Source organism: Bombina bombina, chromosome 1 (assembly GCF_027579735.1).
Source record: "Bombina bombina isolate aBomBom1 chromosome 1, aBomBom1.pri, whole genome shotgun sequence".
NCBI classification, from domain to species: domain Eukaryota; kingdom Metazoa; phylum Chordata; class Amphibia; order Anura; family Bombinatoridae; genus Bombina; species Bombina bombina.
Window position 1 is genome coordinate 722,905,524 of NC_069499.1, and position 20,062 is coordinate 722,925,585.

Sequence of the window (20,062 nt, forward strand, 5' to 3'; positions counted from 1 at the left end):
AATTCTTTATTTTCGGGCTCCATAGTCTTCTATGGTGCTTTTAATAATAATTGGTAGCTACTCTCTCTGGGACACTGTGTGGGCCAAGTGCAGGGGCACCGCCAATACATCGGGCTCAGTGCTGACCTAATTACTGTATATCTAGGTTGACAACATTTCAGTTATATATGATTTAATTTTCATGGTCAGAGGTTACATGTTACGGTAAAATGACACATTTGGCTCTGATTGTCCCTTATAATGACCAGTCTGATCTAAATGCAAGACTGCTATTGGCTTGGCACAGGGCATTTTGTTAAAGGGACAGTCTACACCAGAATATTTATTGTTTTAAAATATAGATAATCCCTTTATTACCTATTCCCTAGTTTTGCATAACCAACACAGTTATATTAATACACGTTCTACCTCTGTAAACTGCCCCTTATTGCAGTTTTTTTGACAGACTTGCATTTTAGCCAATCAGTGCTGGCTCCTAGGAACTCCACGTGCGTGAGCACAGTGTTATCTATATGAAACACATTAACTAACACCCTCTAGTGGTGAAAAACTGTCAAAATGCCCTGAGCTAAGAGGCGGCCTTCAAGGGCTTAGAAATTAGCATATGAACCTCCTAGATTTAGCTTTTCAACTAAAAATAACAAGAGAACAAAGTAAAATTGGTGATAGAAGTAAATTGGAAAATTGTTTAAAATGACATGCCCTATCTTAATAATGAAAGTTTGTTTTAGACTAGACTGTCCCTTTAATTTTATATGTTTGGTTCTGATTGCCCGTTATATTGATTGGTGCGTGATCTATATGCGAGACTGACAAGGCTCTGGAACAGGGCATTCTACTATTGATACATACAATTCAATATTTAAATCTATGTGATACTGTTTTAACATCCTGCATAATCAGATTAACTCTGCTATATATGACCCTGATTGTCACTTATCATGATTAGTCTATGATCCATGAGTTAGACCAACGATTACTTGGCACATGGCATTTTTTGGTATGTCTATATGAGTGGTGTGTTACACTTTTAAAGTAGTCTGTTTATTGCATATTTGCTTTACAATTGAGCTATGCGGCCAAGTATATTGACTAGATACTATGTCACTTCACTATCGTAATATTATATAGTTGATGGTTTAATTTGTCATATTGTAACTGTCAAACCACGGTATGGTCATGTGCACCTATCCGTGTCTTTACTTGCCTGATTGTCATTCACCACCGATTCATGAGCATCAATGGCAGCATTTCTTATTCTTAGGAGGTCACGTGACCGATCCCCACGGTTACGGTTTATTTAGATGTGCAGCTTAGGTCTTACAATCCATTAGATGTTTATATGGAGCAGTGAGCAATGTTAATTATATTACATTCTATACTTGTCACAGCTTATCTCCTGATAAGTGTACATAAAATACTGCTCTCACTATCCATTAGAGGCATAATACCGGTAACTCATGACTACAATTAATAATTTATAACGGACAAGGTCACTTCTTGTGGAATAGGTAATGTTTTATACATGATCTCCTTTCTATTCTATGGCAATGTGATTAATTTATATATTTTTTTATTATTATTATGTATGCTACACACATGTATATTGGTATTGGACATTTTATCACTATGCACTTTGGATATTTAGTTGTTTCACTGGTTTCCATGGTTATCCCTTTGGCACAATTTTCTTTGGTGGGACACATACATACAAACACACACACATATATACATATATTCGTATACAAATGAATGTGCATGAATATGTATCTTGTATTTTCACTGCTACAATACCATATTAGTCATCATACAATAAAGAATCTCTTTTACAAGCAGTGCAAAACTACCACATTAATTACTTTGGTAAAGAAATAAAACAATGCATATTAATACATTTAAAAACTGTAAATTATATTTATTCAGATTTATCAGCATTTAAAACTGCTTCTGTGTGAAGAAATCCAAATCTCAGTGTGTTGCACTTTCACAAGAATAAATTTGGCTCGAAATAGACGACTGCACAGGTCTAATACTAGCTTTATTAATTGGCTTTTTAACTTTTTTAAAAATAGGTGTTTAACCCATTGCATGCTCTCAGCATTAAAGGCTGACAAACTCCTGTCAGTCAAGAGTGTGCAAGGATTGTATACACCAATTATTTGCTTCCAAGATAAGCACCTTTTATACCTATCATGAAGTTTTGTTACAGAGAGATTACTACAGACCACTTTGAAGCTATAGATCCCAATAACAGTTTGCAAAAATGTGTCTTTAACCACATTTTGTTCCCCATGTAATTCTGTGAAAAGTAGCCACAGTAAATTGTCATGTGATTTAGAAATTACAAATGTTTACTACAGAATTCCACTGTTCCAAGAAAATAAATTTTAAAACATGGAATAAAAACTGCTGTTATATTTTATGTGGCTTTATAAAATTATTCCATTGTGAAAAAATAATATATATATATATTATTATATAAATTATACATAAGTGAAACCTTACCTCTATTTGGAGTGAGGCACATGCTTTCAGAAACTCTTTAATATTTTCAAGGCAATCAGTTTCACTCTTCGGATCTGAACAATACTGGAATAAAAATAAGAACATATATATAAGTAGGTATAGATAGACAGCATTGCCAGTTCTAATCTTTTTTAGTTAGGGTTGCCAGGTGCCTGGTATTTAACCCCTTGCACCATATGGACGTAGGTACTACGTCACACATTACTGTGTTGACATAGTACCTATGTCCAACACAGAGGAGCATTTTGTCAGCTTAGAGAGCGAGAGCAGAAGGTATCTGCCTTCATATAGTAAGGGAGCAATGATCAGGCAGCCTTAACATATAAAGCCAGATAGCCAATCATTAGAGAGTCACATTGTCTGTGTCACTCTTTGTAATGATAATCCATTGCCCTTTACAGAATTTAAAAAACATTTGTACATTAGCAACAGTACAATAATAAAATGCTGTCACATATTATAGCATTTTAATGTTTCACTTGCATGTCCCTTTAAAAGGTATTTTTCAACCTTCTAAAACAATAATTCACTAGAACAGGAAGATTCAGGGCTAATGTGAAATGTATACATTTAAAAATAGATCTGTATCACTGAGGGCTAGACAATTATTAGTCAATTGAAGCATACGTATGTATACCAGATTGTGATTGGCTCACTGGCTGTATCATCATCATCAAGAAAAGCATAGGGTGTACCAGTATATGACTTTGGATGTATTAAACCCCTTTGCAGGGATTGTAAACATACACCTAGATTTAGAGTTTTGCGGCCAAAGGGTTGAGTTAGCTATGCATGTTTTTTTTCTAGTGTTGCTTCTAAACAACGCTGGTATTTAGAGTTCTCTGAAGGGCTGCGTTAGGCTCCAAAAAGGGAGCGTACAGGCATGTTTACCGCCACTTCAACTCTCAATACCAGCGTTGCTTACAGTAGCGGCTAGCTGGAAAAACGTGTTCGTGCACGATTCCCCCATAGGAAACAATGGGGCAGTTTGGGCAGAAAAACCTAACACCTGCAAAAAAGCAGCGTTAAGCTCTTAACGCAGCCCCATTGTTTCCTATGGGGAAACACTTTCTAAGTCTGCACCTAACACCCTAACATGAACCCCAAGTCTAAACACCCCTAACCTTACACTTATTAACCCCTAATCTGCCGTCCCCGCTATCACTGACCCCTGCATTACACTATTAACCCCTAATCTGCCGCTCTGGACACCGCCGCAACCTATATTAAACCTATGTACTCCTAATCTGCTGCCCCTAACATCGCCGACACCTACATAATATTTATTAACCCCTAATCTGCCCCCCAACGTCGCCGATACCTTACCTACACTTATTAACCCCTAATCTGCCGACCGGACCTCGCCGCCACTCTAATAAATGTATTAACCCCTAAACCGCCGCACACCCGCCTCGCAAACCCTATAATAAATAGTATTAACCCCTAATCTGCCCGCCCTAACATCGCCGCAACCTAACTTCAAGTATTAACCCCTAATCTGCCGACCGGACCTCGCCGCTACTATAATAAATGTATTAACCCCTAAAGCCAAGTCTAACCCTAACCCCCCTAAGTTAAATATAATTTTATTCTAACGAAATAAATTAACTCTTATTAAATAAAGTATTCCTATTTAAAGCTAAATACTTACCTGTAAAATAAACCCTAATATAGCTACAATATAACAAATAATTATATTGTAGCTATTTTAGGATTTATATTTATTTTACAGGCAACTTTGTATTTATTTTAACTAGGTACAATAGCTATTAAATAGTTATTTACTATTTAATAGCTACCTAGTTAAAATAATTACAAAATTACCTGTAAAATAAATCCTAACCTAAGTTACAATTAAACCTAACACTACACTTATCAATAAATTAATTAAATAAATTAACTACAATTACATACAATTAAATAAACTAAACTACAAAAAATAAAAAAAGATTACAAGAATTTTAAGCTAATTACACCTACTCTAAGCCCCATAATAAAATAACAAAGCCCCCCAAAATAAAAAAAATTCCCTACCCTAATCTAAATTAAAAAAGTTAACAGCTCTATTACCTTACCAGCCCTTAAAAGGGCTTTTTGCGGGGCATGCCCCAAAGAAATCAGCTCTTTTGCCTGTAAATAAACACAATACCACCCCCCAACATTACAACCCACCACCCACATACCCCTACTCTAACCCAAACCCCCCTTAAATAAACCTAACACTACCCCCCTGAATATCTCCCTACCTTGAGCCGTGTTCAACCAGCCGGGCACGGATGGACCAAAAGAAGACATCAGGAGCGGCAGAAGTCTTCATCCTATCCGGGCAGAAGAGGACATCCGGACCGGCAGACATCTTCATCCAAGCGGCATCTTCTATCTTCATCCATCCGACGAGGAGCGGCTCCATCTTCAAGACCTCCGGCGTGGAACATCCTTCTTCAACGACGACTACCCGACGAATGGCGTCCCTCGAATTCCGATTGGCTGATAGAATCCTATCAGCCAATCGGAATTAAGGAAGGAAAAATCTGATTGAACTTGAATCTGATTGGCTGATTCAATCAGATTGAGCTCGCATTCTATTGGCTGATCGGAACAGCCTTAATTCCGATTGGCTGATATAATCCTATCAGCCAATCGGAATTCGAGGGACACCATCTTGGATGACGTCACTTAAAGGAACCTTCATTCGTTGGGTAGTCGTCGTTGAAGAAGGAAGTTCCGCGCTGGAGGTCTTGAAGATGGAGCCGCTCCTCGTCGGATGGATGAAGATAGAAGATGCCGCTTGGATGAAGATGTCTGCCGGTCCAGATGTCCTCTTCTGCCCGGATAGGATGAAGACTTCTACCACTCCTGATGTCTTCTTTTGGTCCATCGGTGCCCGGCTGGGTGAACACGGCTCAAGGTAGGGAGATCTTCAGGGGGTAGTGTTAGGTTTATTTAAGGGGGGTTTGGGTTAGAGTAGGCCGGGGTATGTGGGTGGTGGGTTGTAATGTTGGGGGGTGGTATTGTGTTTTTTTAGGCTTAGAGTAGGTGTAATTAGCTTAAAATTCTTGTAATCTTTTTTTAGTTTTTGTAATTTAGTGTTTTGTTTTTTTGTAATTTAGTTTAGTTTATTTAATTGTATGTAATTGTAGTTAATTTATTGAATTAATTTATTGATAGTGTAGTGTTAGGTTTAATTGTAACTTAGGTTAGGATTTATTTTACAGGTAATTTTGTAATTATTTTAACTAGGTAGCTATTAAATAGTAAATAACTATTTAATAGCTATTGTACCTAGTTAAAATAAATACAAAGTTGCCTGTAAAATAAATATAAATCCTAAAATAGCTACAATATAATTATCAGTTATATTGTAGCTATATTAGGGTTTATTTTACAGGTAAGTATTTAGCTTTAAATAGGAATACTTTATTTAATAAGAGTTAATTTATTTCGTTAGAATAAAATTATATTTAACTTAGGGGGGTGTTAGGGTTAGGCTTAGCTTTAGGGGTTAATACATTTATTATAGTAGCGGCGAGGTCTGGTCAGCAGATTAGGGGTTAATATTTGAAGTTAGGTGGCAGCGATGTTAGGGAGGGTAGATTAGGGGTTAATACCATTTATTATAGGGTTTGCGAGGCGGGTGTGCGGCGGTTTAGGGGTTAATACATTTATTAGAGTGGCGGCAAGGTCCGGTCGGCAGATTAGGGGTTAATAAGTGTAGGTAAGGTAGCGGCGACGTTGGGGGGGGGGCAGATTAGGGGTTAATAAATATTATGTAGGCGTCGGCGATGTTAGGGGCAGCATATTAGGGTTACATAGGTATAATGTAGGTGGCTGCGATGTGCGGTCGGCAGATTAGGGGTTAAAAAAATATACTATAGTGGCGGCGATGTGGGGGGCCTCGGTTTAGGGGTACATAGGTAGTTTATGCGTGTTAGTGTACTTAAGAGCACAGTAGTTAAGAGCTTTATGAACCGGCGTTAGCCCCGAAAGCTCTTAACTACTGACTTTTTTCTGCGGATGGGGTCATGTCGGTAGAGGGTCTAATGCTCATTTCAGCCAAGACTCTAAATACCGGCGTTAGGAAGATCCCATTGAAAAGATAGGATACGCAATTGGCGTAAGGGGATATGCGGTATGGAAAAGTCACGGCTTGGAAGTGAGCGCTAGACCCTTTCCTGGTTGACTTTAAATACCAGCAGGCGGTAAAAAGCAGCGTTAGGAGCCCTTAACGCTGCTTTTGACGGCTACCGCAGAACTCTAAATCTAGGCCATAGTAAGAAAAACAAAAGTATTTTAAAAAAACCTCTACCAAAATAGAGCATTTTAGTTTTATATTACAATATTCACTTCTAACGTTTAGCTCTGCACAATATTATGACGCAAAAAATAAAGAAACCCACAGTGTTAAAGCATTAAGGAAGTAATATGTAAGAAAGTGGTGTCAACATCATTTTATTTATTGCTTTTTCCCTGTTTACTTCACAGTTTCTTTTTTTCTACCTACAAATAAAGAAAAGCAATAATCTTTTTTGCTCTAGAATAAATGTGTTCACTGGTACAAAACCAACAGCACTCCTTGCTGACAGACTTTCATCACTTAAAGGACCACTAAACACATTAGAAAAGCATAATCAAGGTATGCATAATAAAAAATATAATGTAAAAGCACTTTGAATTTCAAATGAGTAGTAGATTTTTTTTTTCTGGCAAATGTAAAAGTTAGTTACATTTTCCTTCCTAATGTATCATGTGACAGCCATCAGCGAATCACAAAATGCATATATGTATATACTGTGAATCTTGCACATGCTCAGTAGGAGTTGGTGCCTATGAAAGTGTGCATATAAAAGGTCTGTGCACATTTAGATAATGGAAGTGAATTGGAAAGTTGATTAAAATTGTGTGCTCTATCTGAATCATGAAAGTTTAATTTTACTTGACTGCCCCTTTAATGGAAGATGCTCACCCTTATATGGGGGGGGATCAATGTTATACATCTCATTAAATAATCAATTATTTAAAGTATATATTTGGTATAGTTTTTCTAAAATGTCCTATTTGTCTAGCACAGATATAAACCATTTTATTAAGCATGTAAGTATTTTACTATCAAATGGGACATGTTATATGTGCATTTTATAGTCAGCATATAAAGATTTTAAAAAACATTTAAAAGTTTATTTTTTTTACCAAAATTTTTAATGTTTTACATTTTATGGGAACACCCCTTGAAAGATCTCGGGAGTAAGACTATGTTTTTTACATTTGTTGGGGAACATAAGCAAGAAATCAAGCAATTACTTTGTAGGATGTGCCAGGTTCTGGGTTCTGAAACCTAAAAGGACTACAACTCTGGGCAGGGCCGGATTTCCCATTAGGCACAGTAGGCATGTGCCTACAGGTGCCTTGCAGTGAGGGGCGCCTGCCTGTCAGTAATAAAAAAAAATAAAAAAATTTATGAGGGCATTTATTTTAGTAAGAATTGTGCTGCCAGGTGCCTACAAAGTTGAGTGTTTCATTGGGAATATGTTACAGCAGTTGAGGGAGCCATGAAGGAAAGAGGGGCAAAGATTAAAACTAAAGCCCTCCCATTTTCGCCAGGCATGTTTAGTTTCACTTTTATTTTATGTACTTCTGTTGCCTCACACAGCCAAGCTCAATGCTGATGTGGTGCAGAAACTTTTTGTTGAGGAATGAAAGCTTCAGAACAGGTTAGGACTGTACAAGGCTTCTAATGCTGCCTAGAATGAAAACATAACAAGCAGAGCACTTTAACCCCTTGGCTAACAGAGAGGGTTGCAGTGTATTCACTTGTTATGTGCTGTATTCCTTTTTAAAAGCCAGGAGTTTAAATTCTGCTTCAGGATGAATGTTTTTGTTCTATAAAGGCCTTGGAGGTGTGGAGGTTATGTGGGACTAGCTGCTCTGCTCTTTATTACAAGTTGCCAATTGTGATTTACAGCCTTTAGGGTACTTTGACAACAAAGTTTGTAGACTGTAAGGCTGTAAAATGTGTATGTGTGTAAACCACTCACATGGCATATTTGTTTGTATGTATGTATGTATGTATGTATGTATGTATGTATATATATATATATATATATATATATATATATACACACACACACATCACATTAAAAATTGTTAATCTGTTCTTTTATCAAGTAAGTGTGGTATTTTTGTATTGTGGTAAATTGAATTTCTAAGTTCTAATTTTAAACACATTTGTTGACCCCTGGATTACATATAATCTACAACATTCCATGTTTTCCTTTTAGAGCAACATCATATGATATTTATATTTCAGAACAAAATAAATGTAACATCTGTGTGTATTTGTACCAAAAATATCAGAGTTTACAAGATTTTTTTCATGTAGTGGAAAAAATACCTATATTTTATATTTTCTACCACTGGCTGCACAGGTTGTTGATGGTGATGAGCTTGCATGCTGCTAGTTTTAATATTGCTATTGTTTACACAAAACGGTGTTTAACTCCAACAAAATGTTAAGCACATAGTCAAAGTCATCTCCAGAAAAGCAATACACTAATGGCTTGTCAATAAACATGTCCTATGAGCCCATCTGGGTCTGCACAGATGTGTATTGCTGTCTCTGAACTGACATTGACTATGTGTTTAACTCTTTTGCAAGAGGCTAACACACTTCTGTGCAAGCACTAGTGCAATAATAAAATGCCCAGCTAACTGTCACATTTTATGTCCCTTTAAATAGGGTTTTCTTTAGAATATTTTGCATTAAAAGTTTAACATGATTTGTTTTTGTTATACATAATAGAAAATGTAATTTTACATCTAATATTTATTTTTAGTTGTCCTAAATAATAATAAAAAAAGTCCTAATTTTTTTCCACTTTTTTATGGGGGGGTGGCGCTTCAGGTTTTTGTGCCTACAGCCACCTGAGATGTAAATCCGGCCCTGACTCTGGGGCATTATAGAAATGCACACTTTAAGAAGTAAAATCCAGGAGAAACTGGCAAAATTAATAATGAAAGTATTTTGCAAAGTTAACTTTTTTTCCTACTCATACTTTAACATTTATGGAGAATTAAATTAAGTTTAATGTCCCTTCAATGCATTGACATGTTGACTGTGAAGAAGTTATAAAATATTTATTTAGATTTTGTGGAATGATACTCCAAGAGAGCACTAATGAAACTGTAGCCACGATCCAAGTGCACACAGGCAGCGAGGGTGTTACATGGCATAACTAGTAAGTGATTCTATATCGGAGCATCTGCCTCTGCTCCTATGGGATCACTGCAACTTCTTTACAAAAGGCTCCCAAGTGGAAATATCTGGTAAGGGTTTAAAGGGACATTACAGTAAACAAATGACATGCTCCAATTCATTATAGCATGTACTTTTAGCACTAACATCCCAATAAGTCTCTGCATTTCCCTGCAAAGGGGTTGAATGCATAGTTGAAGTACTGCTTGTGAGCCACAGAGGACTTCTGTTTTAGAGCAGACCTGGCCAGTGAGCCAATCAGCAGCAGCAGTTGCATGTATGCTGCAAAGTTCTCTGTGGCTCCCTTTGTGAGGGAAAAACACATTGGCTTGCAGCACCAGTAGTACTAATATTACATATTCTAATCAGGGCCGGTGCTCCCACTAGGCGTGCAAAGGCAGCCGCCTAGGGCGCACTGCCGCCTAGGGCGCAGCCAGCCCGAGCCTAAGTTATGCCGGTGAGCAGAGGAGCCCGGACCCTGATGGGGGTACTGGCAAAGACTAGGCATCTTGGTTTGGGGTTTCTGTGGGGTCAGCCTCTGAGTGCTACTCTTAAAATTTAGTGCAGTGGTGCAGCTTGGCCCTTTTTTAGGCTACACGGCTGGAACTTCAAGTTCCAGAATACCGTGCAACAATGGCCTGCAACACAGGAAGTAGAGGGAGCGGAGGTGCTTGCGCGCTTTGAGGGGATGCTGCTGTGCCGCACACTGTCAAGAGGCAGAATGCATGTTTAGGTTAGAGCCCTCGCTCCCTGTGCAAAAGCCATCAGATTGTGCACTGTCCGCAGCTCCTCCTCCTAACATCATTCACAGCGACGTTGTCCTGCAAGGAATGACCGAGTATCACATTACATGGATGGAAGTGACAGTCACAGCAGGGACCTGAGGAGGTGGAATCCCTGATCTGATCATTATCAGGTGACAGAAGCTAAGCTTATCCTGCTATAATTACTGAGTGTCATTGTTATCAAAGAGTGGGGAAAGGGGAGAAGTGGGACTTCAATAGAGGGACTTAGTAATGGTAAGCTTAATTGGAACTTGCTGCACTAAATTAATAAAAAGCTAAAAGGCCAGATTAATGTGCTTTTTTAAAACTATGTGTGTGTGTATATATATATATATATATATATAATTTATGGCATGTTTCTGCCTTTTGACAGACCAATTTTAAACAAAGTTAAATACAACAGCAATACACACACACATTTATACACGAGTGTGTCAGTGTCTGAGTAGCAGTATGTGCTGTGTATGTAGTCTTTTTTGTTGTTGTTTTATTTAACTCTGTAGAAAATTGCTCTGTCAAAGGCAGGAAGAATAGAGCATAAATCTGTCCATCTACAAGGAACTGATCAAGGTATTTCTATAACCCCTCTTTGTTTTTTTCTTGTGTAGCATTCTTTTTTACCCCTGAATGATATTGTGTAATTAGGCAGGCAATGGTGGCTTATATATACGGTTATGTATAGATCCCTCTCTGTATATTTGCCTCTTTATGTAGTATATAGATTGTTATTGTCCAATACAGCCTGAACAAAACTATGTATACAAATATTTATTTACTCCACATGATTAATCATTACATTAAAGGGACATTATACACTAGATTTTTCTTTGCATACATGTTTTGTAGATGATCCATTTATATTGCCCATCTGGGTGTGTTTTTGTAAAAATTTATAGTTTTGCTTATTTTTAAATAACATTATGATGATTTTCAGACTCCTAACTAAGCCCCAAAGTTTTAGTTGTATACCAATGTACTGTATACAGACTTCGGACTGCTTCTGTTTGTATAAGGGGTCATATGCAGGGGAGGGGGGAGTTTGTTTTGTAGGGGGGCGCAAGTAGCTGGTCTTGCCTAGGGCGCAAAATAGTCTAGCACCGGCCCTGATTCTAATAACAAATTAGAGCATATACATTTTTGCACTGCCAGAGTTGTAGACCAGGGGTCGCCAACCTTTAGGACCTCAGGATCACTAAACTCACAATTTTAAATCCTGTGGACCACTAACATGATTTTTTTTAAAAGGTACAAACCTCTATAATGTGTGTGTATATAGGTATACTCCGCTCATACAGCGGGCTACAGCCCCGCTGTAACGTGAAAACCGCCTTAAAGTGAAACAAGGCAGTTTTAGCTTTCTTTTCACTTGCCAGTGTGCTTAAAAACATTTATAAACTAACAAATATTAGGGGTGCAATAGCGCTAAGTTTAGTTTAACACTCGCACAGCACAGTACAGACAATTACTGTAGTAAAATTTGCCAGACTATAGCACTGAGAGAACTGTGCATAACAAAATGGTGCCAGACACTTTTCTCGCAATCTCACAATGATTACAGCACTGTTTCAAAATCCTTGGAGGTTGAACTTCAGCTCCACAAAGCGCTGTAAAGTGAAGCGCTGTAAAGTGAGGTATATATATATATATATATATATATATATATATATATATATATATATATATATATATATATATATATATATATATATATATATATATATATATATACACATACATTATATACATATATATATATATATATATATATATATATATATATATATATATACACACATATACACACACACACACACACATACTGTACATAACTAGTATAACCATAGCTAAGTTTACATTATGTATATATCTACACAATTTTAGAGAATACTTCCAAATGACAGATGAAGGGTGAGTGGAAAACAGAGAGGCACTGTAGGGAGTTGTAGCGAGACGAGGGTGACACCATCAGAGTAGATTAATTCCTGCTTGATGGTGTCAAGGACCACCTACATCTTCTTGGGGATCACCAGTGGTCCATGGACCACTGGTTGGCGACCGCTGTTGTAGACTGTAATGGGTCATTATTTTAAGTAGTGTAAATACATAATAGGAGTAAAATGTTCTGTTTCTGCCATGCATTTTGACAGTTGTAATAGAGCATTTTTTTTAATAGGAGCAGGGTCAATAGTAAATATATAGGTTTAGAGGGTTTGATGATCTAGTTCTCTGCTCTGGCGAGATGTTCCAAGGAGTCTCCTCAGTATGGCAAGGTCCTTCAAATGATTTGGGAAAAGTAGATTTTAGCCTGAAAGTGGTTTACCTAGTTATATAGGTTTCTGGACATGAAGGAGAGACACATACATTTCAATATAATGCTCAAAAAAAGCCCTTGTTTGATTTGTCTCCATGCCAGTGAGTTTTTTGATCATGAGGTCCAAAGAGAGAAACCAGAAATGTAGAAAAGATAAATCAAGGTGGAGAGTGATGCAAAGTATCTCTTCTTTAAGAGCAATTTATTTCCCTTTTTCATTTTATCTAGTATAATTTATCAGTCATGATCAGGATGTCACAGATGGAAAATCTCACCTCTTATCACATTTTATAGTCACATTGCTCCTGTCATGTTCTGACCATGGTGGCTGCTACAGTTTGGCAGCGGTTATATTGCTGTGGGTGCTACATTACCAGTAAAAAAAAAATTATCCTGCACTAATACCATTTAAAGCAGGGACCACTTTTCAGGGGTCACATTAGTATTTTTTTCTCGTTGAAGGACCAGTAGATACATTATTCAAATTCTGTTAAGAAAAGCAAATAATAAATACTTCTAAATCAAGCAAAAAAGCAAACAAACAAATACTTCTACATATAGTCCCTCCAATGCATCAAATCCAGCCTCCCCTTCTCCAATCTGTGTCTGAACCAGGGAGGAAACTTTTATAACTTTGATCCTATAATAATATTCTCATACAAAAAAAAAAATGTTTATGCTAACAACCTCACCATCAGAGTCTGTGTCCTGCTCTGGAACTGCAAGCATGGTTAAAGGGATTTGAAAGACAAATGTTTACTTTCATGCTCAGGTAGAGCATTACATTTTTGGTTCAGAATACTAGGTAGTGCTTGCTGATTGGTGGCTACATTTAGCCACCAATCAGCAAGCGCTACACAGGTGCTGAACCAAAAATGGGCCGGCTCCTAAGCTTACATTTCTACTTTTTCAAATAAAGATACCAAGAGAACGAAGACAAATTGAAAATAGGAGTAAATTAGAAAGTTGCTTAAAAATTGGATGCTCCATCTGAATCATGAAAGAAAAAAAAATTGGGTTTCTTATCCCTTTAAAGGGCCACTAAACCCAAAATCTTTCTTTCATGATTCAGATAGAACATACAAATTTAAAAAACATTACAATTAACTTTTATTATTTATTTTGCTTCATTTTGTAGATATCCTTATTTGAAGAAAAAGCAATGCACATGGGTGAGCCAATCACATGAGGCTTCTATGTGCAGCAACCAATCAGCAGCTACTGAGCATATCTAGATATGCTTTTCAGCAAAGAATATCAAAAGAATAAAACAAATTAGATAATAGAAGTAAATTAGAAAGATGTTTAAAAATGCATTATCCTTCTAAATCATGAAAGAAAAAATGTGGGTATCATGGCCCTTTAACACTGTGTGCTGCCAATGGGGCGAGGTAGACAAATCTTCTACAACAACATTACACAACCATCAAATTTATATTTGCAACCTACAATGATATGACATCCTAAGGGAATGATAAAACTTTGGAATTAGATGGCTGGATAAAAAGCACTGATGAGCTGTATCATGGCTCATGGGCATTAAGTTGGACAACCCTGTGTTAATAAGTGTATTTTCCATTATTTATGTCAATAAATCATCAATAAAATATATTGATTTATTTTTTACTTTTGATATCATGTCATATCAAATACAAAAAAATGCAGTAACACTGTACAATTTATGTTTAGTATTAAATATGAATACAGTATGAAAACAAAAAGTGTTAAGACAAATTTTTACTTACATTTCAAATGTTCATAAATCAATTCAAAATGTTGAACATAGTTTACAAAACTGTCTAGAAATAATCTACTGAAACTGAATTCTGAATAAAAAGTGATAACCTCTTTGTAGATTGTAATACATTTCCTTCTGCTTTAAAACATTCTGTGACTTCACCAAATATGCAAATTTGTGAACACTGAAATAGTTTTCAAAGTTGTCAGGTCTGAAAAATGGAGCTAGCCACATATTTTAATAGCTGACAAAAGATGGCTATATAGGTATATGCAGAATACCTCAATTGTTAAGACTCACCTGAAATATACACTAACTTATAAAAAAAAATATTCTAAGAGCTTAAAAGGATGGATTCTAAAATCTCAATTCTGTCATAGTAGTAAACAATATAACAAGACATAGCAATTCCTAATCACATTGGAGATAACAGCAAGCAAATAAAACACAGTCAAATTATATGACATGCTGCAGAGAAATATATACTTACAAGACATGTTCTATTACAGTATTAATGTAGAGCAATTAATAATAGGAGAGCTGGTAAACATTATTTTAATATCTGCAGCTGTAGCTAATATATGTGAGAATGTAACCAAATTATAAAGTGCAAATAGCATAATATATAAAATGAATATCTTTAAATCCATCATTAACTAGGCACTCTTCAGTAACTTTACTTCCAGGTTATTAATTTACTTATATATATATATTATTTTTACTTGCACATTTTCATATTGAATGTAAAAACCATACAAAAAGGATCTCATTTGGAAAAAAAACTGTAATATAAATAATAAGCTAATTACAGCAACTCATACAAAATCTACTGACCTTATCTAAGGCAGTTTGCTGAAGCAGATCATCCTCTACTACACAACACTGTCCAGATTCAGTGACAGGAAGAGAATGCAAACTGGGCTGGAAAATATATCTGACCAATCATGAAGTCAGAAAGAAATTACCAATGGGAACTTCTGCTTATCTACCAATAGTTATGTTTTTTACATCATCAACTTCAGGAAAGGGGCAGAGTTATTGGAGACACTAGTGAAGTAGAATGCAACACATATCATGTGACTGCATCAGAGATTCTTGCAAAAAGAAAAAAACATTGACAAATAAGGAACCTAGACCTTACATTGCCACTTTCAAACCACTGCTAGGGAAGTGGTAACTGTGTGTACACGTCATTATTAAAATTGGAAGATAGTTATTCAAAACAGAATACATATAAAAACATATAATGATCTCTTTTAAATGGATGTGAAACATAATTATTAGAAGCACAGTGTAGCACTTTTTTAAAGATAGAAACAATTTGCAACATAAATCAGATGGGAAAAATGTTTTTGTTAAACAATATTATTGCTTGAATTATATTTGTTAACATGTATACATCCACCACATTAGTCCAAGCTTTACATATACACACACAAACACACACGGACACTATGGGCTAGATTACAAGTGGAGCACTAATTTATCGCACATTCGCAAATGGGCAAATTCGCTTCTTTATGGGCGTGCGATAAATAACCAGCGATTACAAGTGGCTGGTTATTGCTGCAGCGAGCTTGGGGTAGCAATTAGCGCTCAGATAATTAACCAAAGATCAGATATCTGGTTAATTTTCTAAATGTCCCCCAAAATAAAGTGGTGTGTTTTGTTTTTACAATAAAAAAAATTTGCATCTTTATTTTTTAAAAATATAACTGCTAAAAGCAGGGTGTAGGGTGCCTTTATATTGCGGTCTATGGGGACTGTGTTATTTCTCTAAATATATATGTATATGCTTATATACATCTATATTTATGTGTTTATATGCGTATATACATATATTCATATGCATTTATATTTGCTGCCCATCTCTGCGTGAGTTACCCGTGTCTCACAGCATAAGAATGAGGATCTTATTGGACCCTATGGAAGTGTGTTCTTGTGAGCGCAATGCTTCCGTGCAATTGTTCGCATTGCATTTCACTTGTAATACCAGAGCAAATTTGTGTGCACTGGTATTTCTCAGTTGAGCGCAAATATCACTATTGCAGAAGCTATATTTTGCACTCAACTTGTAATCTGGCCCTACTATATGTACAAAATATGCAGACACTTGACCATCACTACTATGTTGGACATCCCATTTCAAAAGTATAGACATTAATATGGAGTTGCACTCCCACCCCTTTGTGGCTATAGCAGCCTCTCTTCTGGGACGGCTTTCCACAAGATTATAGAGAGTGTCTGTGGGAATTTGTGCCCAATCAGTAGAGAGCATATATGTGTAGCTGCCAATCACATGCAACTTCCACATCAGAAGCGGTAGTATATTGTGGCTATAAAGTCTGACTTTTTTGCAGAGGTTAAAAATACAGAGTTATAGGTATTATTATAAAATGTTCAAGCACAATACAGCATTTTGCATTTGCACTATTAAGCCCCTTTAAACTGTGTAATTAATAAAAAGTCTTTTTTCCTTTAATCACAATAGTTTTTTTTAATGCCTTGAGCATAATAATGAAAGCGATTTTAAACATTTCTCTCATGTCTATAAACGTGCACAAATAAATATTTCATAGTTTTTTGTATAAAAAAGGTTAAAACCAAGTTGTTTAACTGCTGAGTACAACTACAGTAGCTGAGTCACCATGCTATTGTTTTTTCCTCCTCTGTCTGCAGCTGTCTTCGAAATCATTCTATTATTTTAACCCCTTACAAGTATCAGTGAAACTCTGCATCTTCACACTGGGCGCCACCATCTTGGAGCTTATATTTGTTATTTTAATTTTGAACAGTGCAAACAAATTGTAACACTTCAACTCTATATTATGTGAGCCAAACTGAAGAGCAACTGGAACAGCTGTCAAAAAGCCAGTAACATCACAGATCTGTGACAGTGCACGGCTTCTGTCACAGGATACAACAATACGTAAGCTACAAGATGGCGGCACCCTGTATAAAATGCAGAGCTGTTGCAGCTGGATTCTGTTATGAGGTAAAATAAAAGAATATAGAGGTACAGGAGGAAAAAAACAATAGCATGGTGAGTAGTAACCTTGCTACTATTGTTGTACTCAGCCATTTAATTTTATTTTAAAGTCTTGTAACGCTTGTCTAGGATAAAAGCTCATTGCTTGATAAGGAAAACTCCCACAGCTTTATTTGTGGATGGTAAAATGCCCCACAAGCATAGTAACAAAACTGCTCTTTTGGATTGGATATAGCAAATAAAAATAACTTTAATGTCCATTCCCAGTGTTCTTAGCCCCTTGACTGCAACGCATTGCTACAAAATGTGAAGTCAATTAGTTAAAGGTACATTTAGATGCAAAATTAAAATGCTCTAATTCAATAACAGCATGTCATTTTTGCATTGTGTGCTTGCTAAATATGATTTCAACACGCATAGATCAAGTTAAACACATAGCTAAAGTTTTGCTCGGGAGCCACAGTGCCACAGCATCTCCTGAGCAAGATAGAGCTGGTGAACCAATTAGTAAAGGCATATGCATGTTGCTGCCAATCAGCAGCCGTGTCCTTTTCAGGAGCTGTAATGTGTTGTGACTCCTGTGTTGGAACTTTTGCTATGGTAAAACAAATAGGGGTTGATCACAATCCTTTAGATAAACCAATTTTTTTACTGAAAAACACTATTAAAGTCTATGGGGATTTTGTATATAAATAATTTGATATATTTTTCTAAAAGATTATATACAACTCCATAGGTAACAAGGGGCACTAGTAAAACAAATGTCTTGCTTTAATAAGAGCAAGAGAATCAATATGTTGAGAGCACTGGACTAAGCCCTGATATAAATAATACAATACACTTATTGGATAAACTGTCACTTGGTAAAAGCTTCTCCCACAGTAGATAGATATATGCTGCTGCCATAAAAGTGTGTTACTATCCCCTGTCAAGTTTAGTAACTTTAAAACAAAAGTAGGAAGTTGTAAATTGTTGAAGTTATTTGGACTTGTTTTCCCATAAAAGAGAGTGGGGTCAAAACCAGGGAGATTTTACTCTCAAAAGAAGTATACCCCATATGTACACTTGTTTCAGGCTTAGTTTACTATGGGCACAGCCCCTTTCAGTAAAGCATTCTGTCTGGAATCCTTAGCATGTATCAGCAGCTCCAAGTGTTCCGTTTGCAATGCACGGGGTGGAATGTCAAGGATGAGCCTGGAATGCTGCAGAATTCAGTAAGATTTGGCACACTACACAGTACAGCTACTAATGAGGAACTTTCATTGACTCTCAATGTTTAATAAAACAACATTGCATCTGCTAAAACCCTTGCTCCGATCTAATAATATAAAGTCAAAATAAATTATTTTAATGATGCATAAAGCATCTAGATATCTGCAATTATTTGATTTTATTTTTGTTTCAGTTACAAATATAATTTTGACAAACTATACAGTAATACATCTAATAGATCCATATATTTGTGTTTAACATATTATCTCTTAAAGGAATAAGCCTACTGTTGATGATTAGATAGATAGATAGATAGATAGATAGATAGATGAATAGATAGATAGATTAGATAGAATATAGACTTAGATAGATTGACTTAGATAGATAATAGATTGATAGATGATATAGATGATAGATCGATTAGATTTAGATATACAGACCCAGCCTAAAATTGTTATTTATTTACCTTCTCCACGGAACCTGGAAGGAGCCTGCTCATCAGCTTGCACAATACTACCCCATCTCTAAGGGAACTTTTTAAAAACTCTTCTGGGTCACAGATGGTCTTCTTGGGGGAACTTAGCACCCCCAGGGAGATAAGCCATGTGACAGTTTGCTCCTCTGGGTTCATGGTTGTCCTGGGTGTTCAGCACAGAGAGAACAGTAAGCCACATCCGCGATTACATCTAGCCAGTTCTTCCTTTTTTTCTGCTCGCAGTAACTTCACCATACAGAGAAATGTAAGCAGGAAGCTGGGCTGTGCAACTGTACTGTATGTGTTTTGCCTATTAGTAGTCACATGTGCCGTTTGCAACTGCACTCTTTTTTTTGGAGGGCATAGAAAAACAGAAATTGCATTTATATTGTCCAGTTTTGTTTTAGCTTTAGTGAGCTGTTTAATCTTTAGGATTCTAGAGACGTTTACACTGTACACTGTTTTATAGTGAATCAGATAAGCGAGTTAAAGGTCTGGTTTCTTGTGTAGATCTATTTCTAAGATTATACTTCTAAAATGCAATGCCATAGTTGCTTAAATTCCATAGCACACTTTATAAAACTGTTGTAGAAAATACAGTGCAGTTTACATTACTACATGCATGACATTTTATATTTGTAATAATAAGCTTAAAATAAGCTTTTACTAAGATAAAGCGAAGCTGCTGAACTCTAAGGTAAAAATGCACAGCAATTAAAGGGACACTCAAGTTAAGATTAAACTTTCATGATTTAGAACAGCGGTCACCAACCAGTG

General features: G+C 36.2%; 1 protein-coding gene across 4 annotated transcripts in view; it reads right to left on the minus strand.

Annotated features, from left to right (window-relative positions):
- Nucleotides 1-19,657, minus strand: part of ARHGEF6 (Rac/Cdc42 guanine nucleotide exchange factor 6) — a 283,838-nt gene extending 264,181 nt beyond the window's left edge. The window contains exons 1-2 of one of the 4 annotated variants that reach the window (XM_053699228.1): nucleotides 19,277-19,657; nucleotides 2,506-2,589 (exon numbers count right to left, since the gene is read on the minus strand). In XM_053699228.1, the coding sequence (XP_053555203.1) occupies nucleotides 2,506-2,589; nucleotides 19,277-19,441 (249 nt within the window). In that variant the 5' untranslated portion in view covers nucleotides 19,442-19,657. Of the gene's footprint in view, nucleotides 1-2,505; nucleotides 2,590-15,443; nucleotides 15,492-19,276 lie in introns of those variants that run through there. The other 3 variants (XM_053699227.1, XM_053699226.1, XM_053699230.1) reach the window with 3 other exon arrangements.
- Nucleotides 19,658-20,062: the final 405 nt, after the last annotated feature.